General features: G+C 47.5%; 3 protein-coding genes across 5 annotated transcripts in view; 2 read left to right on the top strand and 1 right to left on the bottom strand.

Annotated features, from left to right (window-relative positions):
• Positions 1-1,068: 1,068 nt before the first annotated feature.
• On the bottom strand, positions 1,069-6,004 carry ARFIP2 (ADP ribosylation factor interacting protein 2). 3 transcript variants are annotated; one of them, XM_014560093.2, is made up of 8 exons: positions 5,849-6,004; positions 4,914-5,054; positions 4,564-4,660; positions 3,707-3,825; positions 3,307-3,528; positions 2,610-2,767; positions 2,287-2,461; positions 1,070-1,837 (listed from the first exon to the last, which is right to left on the bottom strand). In XM_014560093.2, exons 2-8 carry the CDS (start codon positions 5,010-5,012, stop codon positions 1,682-1,684), a joined length of 1,026 nt encoding a protein of 341 aa, XP_014415579.1. In that variant the 5' UTR covers positions 5,013-5,054; positions 5,849-6,004; the 3' UTR covers positions 1,070-1,681. The 3 variants fall into 3 exon arrangements, with proteins under 3 accessions (XP_032345050.1, XP_014415579.1, XP_032345049.1); XM_032489158.1 differs by having other exon boundaries at positions 5,795-5,940; XM_032489159.1 differs by lacking the exon at positions 5,849-6,004 and having other exon boundaries at positions 1,069-1,837; positions 4,564-4,770; positions 4,914-5,045.
• A 77-nt stretch (positions 6,005-6,081) lies between these two features.
• On the top strand, positions 6,082-7,443 carry TIMM10B (translocase of inner mitochondrial membrane 10B). Its single transcript, XM_006185651.3, has 3 exons — positions 6,082-6,185; positions 6,386-6,481; positions 6,644-7,443. Exons 1-3 carry the CDS (start codon positions 6,147-6,149, stop codon positions 6,818-6,820), a joined length of 312 nt encoding a protein of 103 aa, XP_006185713.1. The 5' UTR covers positions 6,082-6,146; the 3' UTR covers positions 6,821-7,443.
• Positions 7,444-8,743: 1,300 nt separating this feature from the next.
• The window catches only part of DNHD1 (dynein heavy chain domain 1), a 69,540-nt gene continuing 63,573 nt past the window's right edge, over positions 8,744-14,710 (top strand). Inside the window, 2 exon segments of the mRNA XM_014560088.2 lie at positions 8,744-13,244; positions 14,407-14,533. The gene's annotated coding sequence lies outside the window, so the exon portion shown is untranslated.

The following is a 14,710-nucleotide window of genomic DNA, read 5'->3' as shown; positions in this document are numbered from 1 at the left end:
AAGGAACATAGGGGTGATGGTACCTGGGCTCAGACTAGATCAAAGCGCTATCAGGGGAGCTTTCTTGCCTCACACAAGGTTCAGAATTGGGCTCAACATCAGGGTGCAGCAGGGGTTTGCCTTGACCGCTCATCCACTGTGGTCCAGTGCCCAGCCCAGGTGTTCTGGTGCTTGTGAATGAGCCTCAGGCAGGGTTCATGATTGCTTTGGGATTTGGGGCCAGAGCTACTAGACTACCCAGCATGAGGACCTGGGTCTGTATAACACTATTTTAAGCCTCACAAGGACTTCTTACCTTAATCCTAATCTTCTCCTAGGTCATCACACTTCTGGTGATAAGGTTTCACTGCGCCTTTGTTGAAAGGGCAAAAGTCCTTAAGCAGCCTGAAAAGGCCCAGTGTGATCTACCTTACATCTGTAGTCATCCTCTAGCCACTTCCCCTTATTTTTCATTTGAAACTGAATTACTCCCAATTCCTACCCAGGGCCTTCACATATGTTAGCCTCTTTGCCTGGCTGTCATCTACCCACCCTTTGGGTCTCAGCTTTCAAGCTGACATCCCCCTATCCACCCCAGTCTAGGCCAGATGCCCCTCCTCTGTGCTCCCATAGCTCTCTGTATTTCTGTATCCTAGTATTTATCACTGTATTGTAGTTGCCTGGTTACTTGCCTCTATCCCCCACTAGGCCATAAGCACTGTGGGCAGGGACCGTGTTTTATTCCCCGATGTTTCCCTTGGGTCTTGCGCAGTGTCTGGCAAATAAAAGCACTCAGTAAATATTTGCTGTATGAATGAATGGATGATAGAGGTCAGTGGGCCCAACCCTCTCTGGGCCCTGTGTTTTAAGATCCATTGCTATCTTGGTGTTAGCCTGAAGGGCAAATAAAAGATATGGTTCCTCCTGGGGCTGGGGGAGGACAATGGGCTCTCAGACTGTTCCTGAAACCTGTGACTTCAGTCCAGCCCCAGCTCTCCTGAATTGATAGGGTTTTGGTGGATGATTAGACTGAGCATTTCTCCACCCAGACCACCCTCCTAGAGTCCCCCACAAATTGACCTCACTGGGCCTGCTTTTATGAAAGGTTTATTCCTAGTGCTAGGTCCCAATCTTCCAGGGCTCTAAGCACAATTAAACTGGGTGGGTAGGTGAGGGGAGGCCCATTCAGATGTAGGGCCAGAAGTGGGGCTCCCCATATCCCCACCCCTTTGGTCCCAGTCCCCTTCTCTGCAATGGGCACACATTGAGGAGGGACAAAGGGTATTGGAGGCAACATCATTGGCCCAGGGGAGCCCAAGAAGAGCTGCCATTGGCTGACAGGGCCTTTTGAGGCTCTGCCATTGGTCAGGGGGCACACCCCAGGAGCTGGGGATAGGCCTGAGGAGTGATGCCATTGGCCAGGGAGTGGTTTTGTCATAGCCTTTGACTGTGGAGTGGAAGGAGAAGATCTGGGAATGAAGCCCAGTGGCCAGGAAGATAAAGGACAGGGCAGCAGCCGCTGGGCCTGCAGGACCCCTCCCTACCCACAGCAGTGTGGGCACAACTGGTGTCAGCCCCAGCCAGGGAAAGGGAACCCAAGCCAGAGGGCAGGAGGCAAGGGATGTCCCATGCCCACACCTCCCCCACCCTGGGACTGCCCCTCCAAATGTCCTTCTTGATAGCCAGGTTGGGCTGGAGCGGCTCACTGCTCCTCTAGCCAGGAGGGCTTCTCGGCTCCTGGAGGCCGCAGCTTGATGTTGAACTGCTGCAGGGTCTGCTCCAGCTGTTTCTGGTTCCCAGCAAAGTAGGCTGACACGGCATTGTGGAAGAGCAGCAGCTGCTTGTGCATCACCTTGATCTGGAGGTCCACAAGCTCAGCTGAGACTGGACTCAGATACCCTTCCTGAGGGGCTATGAGCCCAAGCCCAGACCAGGGGCACATGGACTCTGCTCTGATGATGCTTTTTGGAATGGGAGCTGAACTCCACCAACGGAGTGCAAGGATAAGGACTAATCTGATAGGAGACATCTGACTTGATTGGCTGGGCCTGGGATTCTGGTACCCAAGCTCAAGGGGTGATTTTTCCCAGTTATGTCCCTGGGACCAGCAGCTAAATCCACCAATAGAAAAGGGCCAGGGATCAGAGAGAGGGTGAGTGGAAAGGTCCAGGGGTTGAGAGGGCTGGGGGAAGATCCCACTCCTTAGCCAGGCTGCATTTCCCATTCAATGATGGGGAGGGTTTCAGAGGAGTGAGGTCAATGTTACAGATGGGAAGGTGGGCTGGGTCAAAGGGGTGGGGTTGGCACCTTGTTTTCTTCCAGGAACTTGAGCTTGATGGCCACATCTCCCCGCAGCTTCTCATATTTGTCCCGATGGGCCTGGAAAGTGGCCTGGGCACTCTCGAGTCGACCACGCGTCCCTGCATCCCGAGGGCCTAGGCTCAGCTCCTCTAAGTCTGTTCGGTAGGCATCATATTCCAGCCTGGGGAGGGGGTGATACAGGCTGGTCTCCACCCCTTTGTTCTCCACACATACTCGCCTTTCTTTCCTCAATTCTTAGGCCCCTAAAGCTCAAACTTCCACCCAAGCCAGCCAACTCCCAAAACCCTAGGCCCTGCCAGTGCCCACACCTGGCAGCCTCATACTGTTTGACAGTCATGAGTGTGTCCTCCATGGTCTTGGTTACCAATGTGTTGATGCTAGAGACAAAGAAGTTCACAGCCCCGAGCAGTGTCTCTCCATTCTTGCACAGCAGCTTCTGCGTTTCTGCATTGTAGCCAAATTCCTCCTGAGGGCAGAAGGGAGGGACAGGCCTTGAGTAACAGTCCCCACCTGAATGGAGCTGTAGCCTCCCCCCTCCCCCTGCCGCCCCAGGGGAAACAGCCATTGAAACTGGAACAACCCAGGACTGCCTCCAGCAAGGCTCTCTTAGCCAGAAAGTTAGTGGGGCTATTCTGGGGATGCCTGGGGCAGGAATGTGGGAGTGGGGCTCTCAGATAAGTTCGCAGGCCTAGATCAGGGAAAGCTGGTGTAGCAGGCAAGGGAGAGGCTCTGATTAGGCTGAGCACTGAAGGTATTCTGGTCAATGCGGAGAAGGGTTACTTGTGAGGCACCTAGTGTGCCGCCTCCCCCACCCCCTCCAACTTTTGGACCTCTGTACAAACCCTTAGGCCGCCTCCACAGGTGAGTGCTGCTGGGGGCAGGGCTGGGCCCACCCTGGAGGGGTTCTCCCTCTGGGCTGCAGGAGGGAGGGAGGGAGGCTGAGGGGTGACTGCCTGGGAGGGCCTGGGCCCAGTCCCCCCACCCTCTTTGGCCTGGTCGAGGCACCTGAAGCTCTGGGGACTTCTGGCTGAGGTCAGCAAAGGCATCACCCAGTGCATGCTGGGTCTGCAGCAGGCTGTAGAGGTGGGCGGTCAGTGCCCGGCCCAGCTGCAGGACACTCTCATACTTGCGCTTCGTCTCACGCAGCAGCTCAATCTGCAGCTCTAGCTCCAGGTCCACAGTCCGGGAGCCTCGGCCAAATCGCTCTGATAACAGCTGCTTTGTGCACTGATTGGGAAGCGGGGGAACAGATCAGAGACCCTAGTACGCCGTCCCCTCCCAGCAGGTATCTATCCCAGCATCCCCAGGCTCCTAGTCTCAGCCATAGATAGGATACTAGGATCTGGAAGATAGGGAAAAGGCACCTAGGAAAGTTTGAGGGAAGGGAGAGGTGCTTGAATCTCACCTTATATGTGTTAATGCCCCATTTCTTGACAATGTCAAACTTCTCTCCAGCGATGCCCCGAGCCACCTCATCTCCGGGGCCAGCAGGAGTAGCACTGTGAGATGGATGGCGGCCAGACCCTAAAGGACCAAGTTCTTTGACACCAGCCTCTCTCAGATACAATCAAAAAACCTCTGTGGTTCCACCCATACTTCCCTCCCAGCACTGATAATGATTTCCCTGAAGGAGCATAAGCTAGAGACAATTAGATTCTCCTACCCAACTAGGAGGAACTCATACCTTGTGCCCTGACACTCAAATCCCAATATGTATCAGCCTCCTTTTGAGGTGGTGGTGGTGGTTGGAGGAGGGAAGAGGGAGTTGCTAGTGGACAGGGGCAGAGGAAACAGCCAAAATAGGCTGAGTACAGAGTGGCTGATCAAGAATGGTGGGTCCATCAAACAGAAACCCGGTTGACATTCTCATGTGGAATCCTTGTCAGTGTGAGATTCCGGGCTGTTTGTTCCTCTAAACATTAGAGTGTAAAGTAAAAGTCTGAAAAGCCTCACAAAGTTCCAAATAAGATTCAGGCTCCAGAGCAGGGGAATGGTCTGTGAAACAGAGTTCTTCTTTCAACTCAGGTGGTAACAGCACAGAAAGGACCCATGAGCGTATCTCGGGGACTATACGGCAAATGGAAGCAGATGGACAACCCTGGGAATGGGCCTTGGGCTGAGATTCCATAGGGTTCATACTGGCAGAGGTTCCCAGGATCTCTAGACAGAATTCAAGCCTTCTTAGACACATCCTATGATCCCTAGAACCATCCCTCTCCCCCTCTCCACTCAAGCTCCCTGTCCTGTTCTGATCATTCATACCTGTGGGGATGAGTCCATCACCAGAGCCCCCATAGCCACCAGACACAATGCTGGTTTCATTGAGGTTGGGTCCTGACACCATCACCTGCTGGAGGTCCTATAGGCCAGAGAAGAGGGGGGCTTCAGGAACAGAGGGGCAGCTGAAGCATTTTGGGGGTGAAAACAAGCTTGGATTGAAGCATCAGAGAGAGAGCACACAAGGGACGTCTGCACAGAATCAGAACAAAGATTTGTAAAAAGATTGAAGGGAGTCAGGTAAGTTCAGGGAAGGCTACTGGGGTGCAAGCTCAGGGTTTATGAGTTGGGATTCCTCAACCGAAACAACATGGAGAAGAATTGAACAGAAGCACCTGCTCCAGCCCATCATCCTCAGGAAGCTGCCCAGCTTCACCATTCCCGTGGATGGGGATCTCCATTGTGGCTGCCTTCCCTAGGATCCCGTCCGTCATGGCGAGCGAAGGGACCGGATTCAAAGTCTCCACCCCAGCGCCCTGCAAAGCCCAATACAGACACTTCTGAAAACTGGCCAGTACTCCGAAGAGGAAGATCTCCCCTGCCATTTCTGAGGTTGTCCCAGGGCTTCAGTGTTCTGGGGTTTGGACATCACTCTTTCCTTAGCTCTATGTATATCTCCCCTCCAAGGTACATGCTTCTATACACGCACACCCAGGCCACAGGTGTGCCTAACCTGAGATCATGTTCTCATGGCCCACCCCCCCCACCCCCACCCCACTCAGGACTCCAGTGATCATTCATGCATTCAGTTCTTCAACAGACATTTAATGAGTGCCGACCATGTGCACTATTTGAGGCAGTGAACACGAGATAAAGTCCGTGCTCTCAAGAAGCTTATCCCCATGCAGGTGTTTCCCCTGATCAGGAGGTGAACCCCTTTCCAGGGCTCAGGTGTCTACCCATCCCCCCACTTCAGGTAAGTTCTCCATTGCTTGGCCTTCCACACTTCTTTACTGTTTCTTCCCTTTCCTGCAGGTGGTCTCCCCCTCCTCCATCCCATGCACCTCCTTTTCCTCGGGCCCTCCCCTTCAGGCCTTAGTTAAATCAGTTGGTTTAAGTTCCCGACCTCTGGCAAAAGCCTCTCTTTCCCAGGACATATGTGATCTCTTCCAAAGTCAGTTATGTCTCCCCAGGTGTGAGTCTCCGCCCTCCCCCCACATACACCTGGGCATCAGGTGTGTTCTCATCCTTCCCCAGGGCTCAGAGGCATCCTGACCTCAGGTCAGGTTCGTGCATTCAACTTGCTCTCGCCCATGCATGTCCCTCTCACCTCGGGCCGGGCCGCTCTTCCCCTCAGGGAGCCAGGCCCGGGCCGCGCGGGGACCTCGGGATCCAGTTCCCTTCGCGATCCTAGCAGCAGGTCAGGGATTCGGCGGAAGTGACGTCCTCTCCCGGGCAGAAGAAGCCGGCCACGTCGCAAATGATAAGGGCGGAAGTGACGTAGGCAGCAGGGGGCAGGACGATCCTTGAGCCAACCCCGCTGTCTCTGGGGAGCCACAAGAGGTCATTTCCGGGGCGTTACCTAGAAGTTGTAACGGAAGTGACGTAGGGCAGGCGCCCTTGGCGCGATGGAGCAGCAGCAGCAGCAGCAACAGCAGTTGAGAAACGTGAGTGGGAGCAGAGTCGCTATAGGGCCATACGTTTACCTAGCATCCTTGTCAGCGTGGCGGGAACCCCAAAGAGCCAGGCATCCGAGGGCTGAGAACGTCGGGCCTTGGTGCGCGGTGCTGGGAACCTCGGGCGGTGCGGCCTTGAGTTGAGATACGGTCCTCTTCTTCGCTGAATTCCTTGTACCCTTCCCTCCCAGCTGCGGGACTTCCTGTTGGTCTACAATCGGATGACGGAACTCTGCTTCCAGCGCTGCGTGCCCAGCCTGCACCATCGAGCTCTGGATGCTGAGGAGGTTAGGTGGGGAACTGAGTAGGGAGCTTACCCCCGATCCTCAAGAGTTAACCATAGGCTACTTGCCTCTCCCCCGCGCTTCCCCTACCTCTAGCCCTGGCCTAGGCGAGGGATGGGAAAGAAGGAGATGGACCTGACAGAACACCTTTGGTCTTCCTTCCAGGAGGCCTGTCTGCACAGCTGTGCTGGGAAGCTGATCGATTCCAACCACCGCCTCATGGCTGCTTACGTGCAGCTCATGCCCGCCCTGGTACAGCGCCGCATCGCCGACTACGAGGCTGCCTCAGCTGTGCCAGGTGCTGCTGCTGAACAGCCCGAAACCTCGCCATCAGGCAGCTAGCCATGCCCAACCCCAGGAAGGGAGGCACTGGATGGACCCTCAGATTGAAGGAACCAGTGGACCTTGGGCTAGGTGCAGCCTGGGTATAGAAAGTGAGGGGTTGCCTGAGAGCTGGGTACTGTTGCTCCTTTTCCTGGAGCTAATAAACCCGCTTTTACTCTTTTTGGTTTATATAATGGGCAGGGAAGCTTTGCCCACTTTATTGGCACCATTCTTCTTATTCTGTCAGTGCTTCAGCCCTGGCAGCAGAGAAATTGCCTTCTATGTGTAGAAAGTAAACCTCAACATTCCCAAACACCTGCTTAAAGTAAGGTCCTGTGGCAGTAGCAACAGGAAGTTGGTTCCTGCCCAGATGACAGAGAAAATGGGAGCTCTGCCCATCTAGCTGACCTTAACTTAAATCTATCTGACTTAAATGGCTCATTTAAGAGATATCTAGGAACAACAAATTAGGAAACTACAGGCCTTTTAGGCACTACCTCCTGGGAAGTCAGTAGCCTCAGACAGAGCTAAAACCTGTAAGAATTCTGGAGTGTTCTGGAACTTCAACTATTTCCCTGAGTTGTTACTTTCTTACTCTTTTCTGTCTTCCAGGATAAGCAGTAAAACCTATTATCAAAGAAGGTATGTGTGCTTGTTTTCAGGAGCAGTCAGAAAGGGGAAAACTTGGGGAACTGTATTCTGCAACACAGACTTGAGGGAGAGAAACCCAAGGGAGAAGTAGATGGTGGTGGTTATGGGGAAAAAAGGAGGAAAGCAAAATCTTAAAGACTTCTTGACTGTTACCTTAATGTCTCGCTACTTGTCTATAATCTAATTCTAGCTCTTCCTCCCCTGCCCCCTGTTGTTCCCACTGTGCCTGTTCTGTGATTTCTCATTTCACCCTCTCTGTTCTTTCCTCATAATCGCCCTTCCCGTTGTTGAATTTACTTCTGTATTCAGCAGTCTGAATGGCCTATCACACCATCACCGAATTTTCTTTCCACTCTTGCATCCTTTTTGTATCATCCCAGCTGTTCTAACTTTGCTGCTCTTCCATTCACACTGCTAGAGAAAAACAGCTGTATATTGAATGCCACTAAATATATTGAATGACACTAAGATCTCTAGCTGCAACCAAGCCCTTACTACCATCAAGCAACCCTTTGGGGGTTCCTGGTCTATTTGCTCTCTTAGTCACCACAGCAGTTATTTTATACCTTCACTGCTTCTCTCCCTAATCCCCCACCTCACCCTCAGCTCTTCCCCATCAGATGACCATGTTTCATTTTTTAAATGGAAATGGAAGCTCTTAGACATTGGCTCCCACAATAGTAACTAAAAAACAAAAACAGAAACTTAAGAACTACCCAGAGAGCAGATGTTTTTCTCCCCTGGGCAGATCAGGAAGTTGAAATTCTCTAGTAGCAGACCCTGTCTGAAAATGCAGATCTGACTTTAAAATCCATGTTTCCTTTACTACACCAGGTTTGCCTTTCAAAATATCTGTTGAGCACCCACTTTGTATGGGTTCTGCTGCTGGTATTACCCAATTTAACAGATGAGGAAACAAGAATTCAATTGTACCAGGAGAGCCCACCTTATATACAGATACCTATTGAGGGAGGTGGAATAAAGTCCTCTCCTTGGAAGGTACAAATGCAGGTAAAAGAGCTGGTGAACTGAATTCTCAGTGACAGGATGGGGACCTGGCATATTGCGCTGCTGGTGGGAGGATTCTTCCACATTAACATTTGTGTTTATATCCTTGCAATAAACTTCCATTGTGAATTATCTGTGTTTCCATGTCACATAATTAGTAATTGCTGGAGAGGGGCTAGGAACATAGATCTGAGTCTAAAGCTTATGTTCTTCGAACTTCCAGAGCTCATTTGTGCTTGCTCATCTGCACCCAGCCTGTCACTGGGCATGGGAAAACAAGTGTCCCTTAGTCTAGTCCACCAGTTAGTCCCTCAACTCTAACATCTCTTCTCTCCTCTCTGTCTGTAAATGTGTTCAGTACTTAGGAGAAAAACCTTATTCGTTCTGTCTTCCATAGTCACTGAAGGCTCCCTCAGGACTTACTATGGAAGTGTTAGCCATTGGCATAATGAGAGCAATGTGATGTTCCAAGCACAACACAAGGATAAACACTGACAAAGCTTTATCCCTTTATCACAAACACATATTGGAGACAGGGTTGTTCCAGACCTTGTGGCTTCACAACTTGAACTAAACAACTTTAGTGGACCTTGTGGCCCACTTCTTTGCAAAGTGATTCCTTTGAGCCTATTCAGCTATATCACCCTGTCTCATTACTTGTCCTTAGTAACTGTCACTCTCTTACTTCCCCCTAAATAGCTAGTCTTTGGTCTTCCCATCCACCTCTTGGTAATTTAATGTTATAATGACAGTCTTTCCAATGTTTTGGTCTCTTAGTTCCTTGACCTAGTCTCCAAAGATTTCCACCCTGTCTTAGCCACTCACTCCCTTAGTCATATCCTGACCATTGTCACCACCCAGACTGCTCCATCTTCAAAACACTTGCATCTTATTCACTGACTGTATTCCTTCCACTTTGTCTGTTGAGCTATTCCTCTACCACCTTTTTATTTCACGGGATCATTCAGGCCATTGCTTCTACCTTCTTTCCGTTAACACCTTATCTTTAGATTCCAATCAAGTTTAAATTCTAGTCATTCTCTTGGAATAGGCTTAATTTCCTTGTCTCACCTCTCTTTGTTGGACTTGGATAAAAGGAAACATTAGTGCCTACATTTGGACATCTAAAAGGCACCCAAGGAAAATCACTAAAGAGCAGATTTATATTACTATGAATTCATGGTTATCAACTTTAGATGGAGTCTGGGCCCCTGTAATCCCACTTAATTTTTCTAGCCGTCTTTCCTCTTCCCTGCAATGACTATTTCAAACCAATATTCTTAAGCCTCGTATTACTCCTACCATTCTCACTTTCTGTAGGTCACCTTATTTTTAATTCATAGGCAAAGTAGAAGCTATCCATTGGGAACTCCTGCAACATTTTGCAACCCAAAGCTTGGTCACCCACCTACATTGTTATCATGCTCTCTTTCCCTCCTGTCTAAACAGGACAAGCATCCCTCTTAAGGTCAGTGCTCATTCCTGTGCTCTGAATCCTAGTCCTTCCTTATTCTCTGGCTTTTTGCCACTTTACTAAATTCTTCTCATCAGTGTTTAACGTGCTAAAGTTTCATTACAACAAACAAACCACTCTACCTCATTTCACCTCCAGTTACCATCCAATTTTTTCCCCATTTTGTAGCTAAACTTCTCAAAACCTCTAAACTTCTCCCCCCAGAAAAGTTGGATACTTTGGCCCTCTCCACTCCCATGCCTCATCCCAGTCTGTTTTGACTTCTACAAAACCTTTAGTCTATTGAAATGGTTCTTACTGAGGTCACCCTAGCTCACCAAGTGACCATCATATCTCTGAATCCAGCGGTTATTGCCCTCAGCTTATTTCCTCGGCCCACTTCACTTCTCAGTGGCATCTGGTACTATTGACTAGTTCCTCATCAACACATAGGTGTCTATGATTCCACTCTCATGGTTTTACTAGAACCTCTGGCCTCCTTTGCAGGAGTCCTTAGGCTCCTTTGCAGGCTTACTGGCCTCCAACCTTTAAATCTAAAGGTATCTCTAAGCCCCATTCTTTCTCAATCTAATTTTTCTGCGATTGTGTCATCCCCACTCTGAGCTTTAGTTGCTGATGACTTTCAGATCTCTCCTCCGGGCTGCTTGATTGACATCTCCACTTTGGTGTTTCAGAAACATCCCACCAAGCTCAGCAGGTTTCCTCATAAACTTTGCTCTTGTGCCTAGTACTCAACCAGTTGCAGAAGCTAGAAACCTCACTTACCCGTTCACTCAATTGCCAAATCCTATCCGTTTACATTTCTAAAAATCCCTAAATTCTGCTGCCTCTCTTATCTTCATGATCTCCCACCAGGATTATTCCAATTCCTGCTACTTCCCCTATCCAGTTGTGCACCCCTCCAACCTAGTCTCCATCCATTGGCCAGAAGACACAAACTGATGCTTAAAACCTTGCAATAGCTTCCAATTCTTCTTAGGATTAAAAACTGACATTCTACGCATGACTTACAAGATCTTGTGTGATCTAGCCACTGCCTACCTCAGTCCTACCTTGATCTTATCAATGATTGTCAACACTGGACAGTTAATACTGTTTGTTGAATTGAACTAAATTGAATTGAACCACACCTCACTCTCCCTCTCTCTGCTCTGACCACACTGGCCTTTCAGTTCCTCTAACCTGTCATACACTAGTCCATCTCAGGGCCTTTGTACTTGCTGTTTCCTGGCCTGTAATGCTTTCCCCCTTACATGATCTACTGAGCTTCTACTCATTCTGGAAGTACTTAGTTGAAATACTATTTCCTCAAATAACTTCCCAGACCCCAGCTCCCATAATTCCTCATGTTTTAGGCATGTAGCACTTGTACAGTTGGTAATTATACACCCCGTGGGGTCAGAGTCCTTGTCTGCATTGCTCACCATTGTATCCTTATCACAGTGCCTGGCACATGAAAGTGCTTGATAAATCTTTGTTGAATGCACATCGTTCAGTCTTCTATCAGCTATTTGCATAATCAGAGAAAGGCTTTTTATCTGAAGAGACCAAAATGAATCTGCATTTAACCTTTGGCCTTTTGCCAGTGATTTAGAGGTATAGAGGTGTTTTTAATTCAAAATCTCACTTTTTGGTATCTTCTGCTCTAAACATCCACAGATTAGTCAACACCTAAAACACCTCCACCTGCAGCAGATCATTCATATCTTGCTGCAAGGCAGGCTGGGGAACATCATCTTTATTCTTACCAGTCACTTACTCAATTAAAAATTGGGTTCAAGGAAGAAAAGGAGAAGGGCTATTGGGAGACACCTACCAATCCATTTTCCATACTAACCAAGAGTGATTCTTGTAAAATATGCATTTAACCATGGTACTCATCTACGTAAGGTCTTCCACTGACTCCAGACTCCTTAGCCTCACAAGTGGGGCTTCTCTGATCAGGTTCCAGATAACTTCTCTGGCCTCCTCTTCAGCCAGTTTTTTTTATTCTTTGATGCTTGGTTATAAAAGAATCAGTTCATTTGTGGTGTTCATCATGCTAATAATTCCAGACTCTGTTTTGCCTTTTCTTGGTATGTCCCACATTCATCCATGTATTTACATATTTCATAAATATTTGAATGACTTCTTTTACCAACGTTAAGTCCTGCAGATATAGAGGTGAATGAGAAAGATGCTATCCTAGTTTTCTTGGAATTTAACTTCGATATGGTGATGGTCAATATAGAACAAGTAATCCCAACTGTGATGAACGTTCGCAAAGAAGAAATGTGCATTGTAATGGGGATATACAGTAGTGCCAACTTACCTGCATGTGGGATGAAGGAGAGCTTCCCTGAGGAAGTGATTTTGAAGCTGAGATTTCAAAGGTGAATTAGAATTAATCAGGCAAAGACAGGGGGAAGAGCTGCCCTCCTTTCCTTCATGTCTTTGCTTAGATGCCACCTTTTATTAAGACTTACTCTGATTATCCTACTTAAAATTGCAACCTGTCCTCCCTTAAAACATTCCTGATCCCCTTTTTTTCCATAGCACTGCCACTTCTTATGTACTATACAGTTTATTCATTTTATTACTTGTTATTTGTGTCCCCCACTGGAGTGTCAGCTCCATAAATCAGGAATTTTTGTCAGTGTTACTGTTTTGTACACTGATGTAACCAGACACCCAAATTAATGCCCAACACAGATGATGCTCAACAAATACTAATAAATGAAGGTAAGAGAGTATTTCCAGAGCGAAGTTCTAGAGCTTGGCTTAAGAGAGAGGAGAAACTCTTATTGGAAACAGGAAGGAGGGAGGAAGGGATGAGATCAGATCTAAGTAGTTGTGATTTGGTTTTGGGAAGTTGAGAGTTCCATTTATTTATCTGTCTTTTTTTTAAATGGAGGTACTGGGGATTGAACCTGACCTTGTGCATGCTAAACATGTGCTCTACCACTGAGCTTTACCCTCCCCTGAGAATTCCTTTTAAATAATTGTGTAATGGTTAGTTTTGTGTGTCAAATTGGCTAGGTTACAGTACCCAGTTATTTCATCAAACGCTAATAATCGAGGTGTTACTGTGAAGGTATTTTATAGATGTGGTTAACATCTACAATCAGTTGACTTTAAGTAAAAGAAACTGCCCTCAGTAATGTGGGTGGACTTCATCCAATCAGCTGAAGGCCTTGAAAGCAAAAACTGAGATTTCCCAGAGAAGAAGGAATTCTCCCTCAAGACACTGCAACATTAACTCCTGCCTGAGTTTCCAGCATGCTGACCTATCTACCTTAAGGATTTTGGACTTGCCAGCCCCACAATCATGTGAGCCAATTTCTTAAAATAAACGCCTCTCTGTCTCTCTATCTCTGTCTCTTCTCTGTGTGTCTCTCTCTATATATTGGTTCTCTTTTTCTGGAGAACCCTGACTGATACAGCATCTTTTTTTTTTTTTTTAAGTAGGAAGTAAAGTTACCAGAGAGTAAAACAAGAAAATGGAAGATGAGAGTGCAGCAGAAGGCTTGAAATAGTCTTCGCAGAGAATGAGAGAGTGAACTGACAAAAGGAACATAATTAGGTTATTAGGTAGTGTTGAGGGCTCAGTAGAAGTTTCTGAACAGATTTCCTTTTTCACCTTGCCTGTCTGGAAAACTGTTGTTTTTGTTTTTTTTTTAATTGAAGTATAATTTTTAAAATTTTATTTATTTGGTTGGGTTTTTTTGTTTTGTTTGGTGGGAGGTACTTAGGTATATTTATTTATTTTAATGGAGGTACTGGGGATTGAACCCAGGACCTCATACATGCTAAACACACTCTGCCATTGAGCTATACCCTCTCCCCAGTTGAAGTATAATTGACATACATTGTTATATTAGTTTCAGGTGTACAACATACGATTTGACATTTATATACATTATGAGATGATCACCGTGATAAGTCCAGTTACCATCTGTCACCAATTAAAGTAATTACAGTGTTTATTGACTATATTCCCTATTCCAAATATTATGTCCCCATAACTTATTTATTTTATAACTGGAAAAAAACTGTTCTTTAAGGTCTTAAACTTTAGAGCCTACTATGATTCTATGACTCTTCCTTGCCTTTTCTAGGACGAGTTCTTATCTGTGCCCTCATTGAACCCTTTTGTTATGTCTTGTTCACCATTTTGTCCACAGTCCTTGGTAGAGTGCCATAAACAACAGCACAGACACCTAGCTCACACAGATCCACTGTACCTAGTGCTTAGCTACCAGCCTCTATTCCAAGCATTTTACGTTAACTCATTTAATTCTCATGACAGCCCTGTAAGGTAGGTACTATTATTATCTTCATTTTATAAAAAAAAATAAAAAATAAAACTGCAGTAAAATATCCCACAACTAGCAAGTGCTGGGGTCAGGTGTTCAGTCCAGGCAGTCTGACTCCCAGAGGCCATCCTCCTGGCTAACGAAGGTTGCTGTACATTTATGCATCTGTTCCACAGATACATTCTGATCACCTACTCATGGTGCCCAGCACTAAGGGCTGAGGGAAGAGCAGAGAGCAGTCAGAATCTCTGCCACCGTGGAGCTTACACTTCTAGTCAGGAGAAATGGACAATAAGCAACTAAGTAAGTATTGATATGAGGCGGTAATAAGTGCTACGGAGAAAAATAATGCGGGGTATGGAGGATCAGAAAGGTGGGGAGAGGGTTGCTATTTTATGGTAGGTAGTCAGAGAAGAACTCACTAGTAAGGTCTCTTTGAGCAGGGACTTGAAACGAGGGAATAGGCCTAGTGGATGTCTG

The sequence above is a fragment of the Camelus ferus genome, chromosome 10 (genome assembly GCF_009834535.1).
Source record: "Camelus ferus isolate YT-003-E chromosome 10, BCGSAC_Cfer_1.0, whole genome shotgun sequence".
NCBI lineage: Eukaryota > Metazoa > Chordata > Mammalia > Artiodactyla > Camelidae > Camelus > Camelus ferus.
This window is presented reverse-complemented; position numbering and strand designations above follow the sequence as displayed.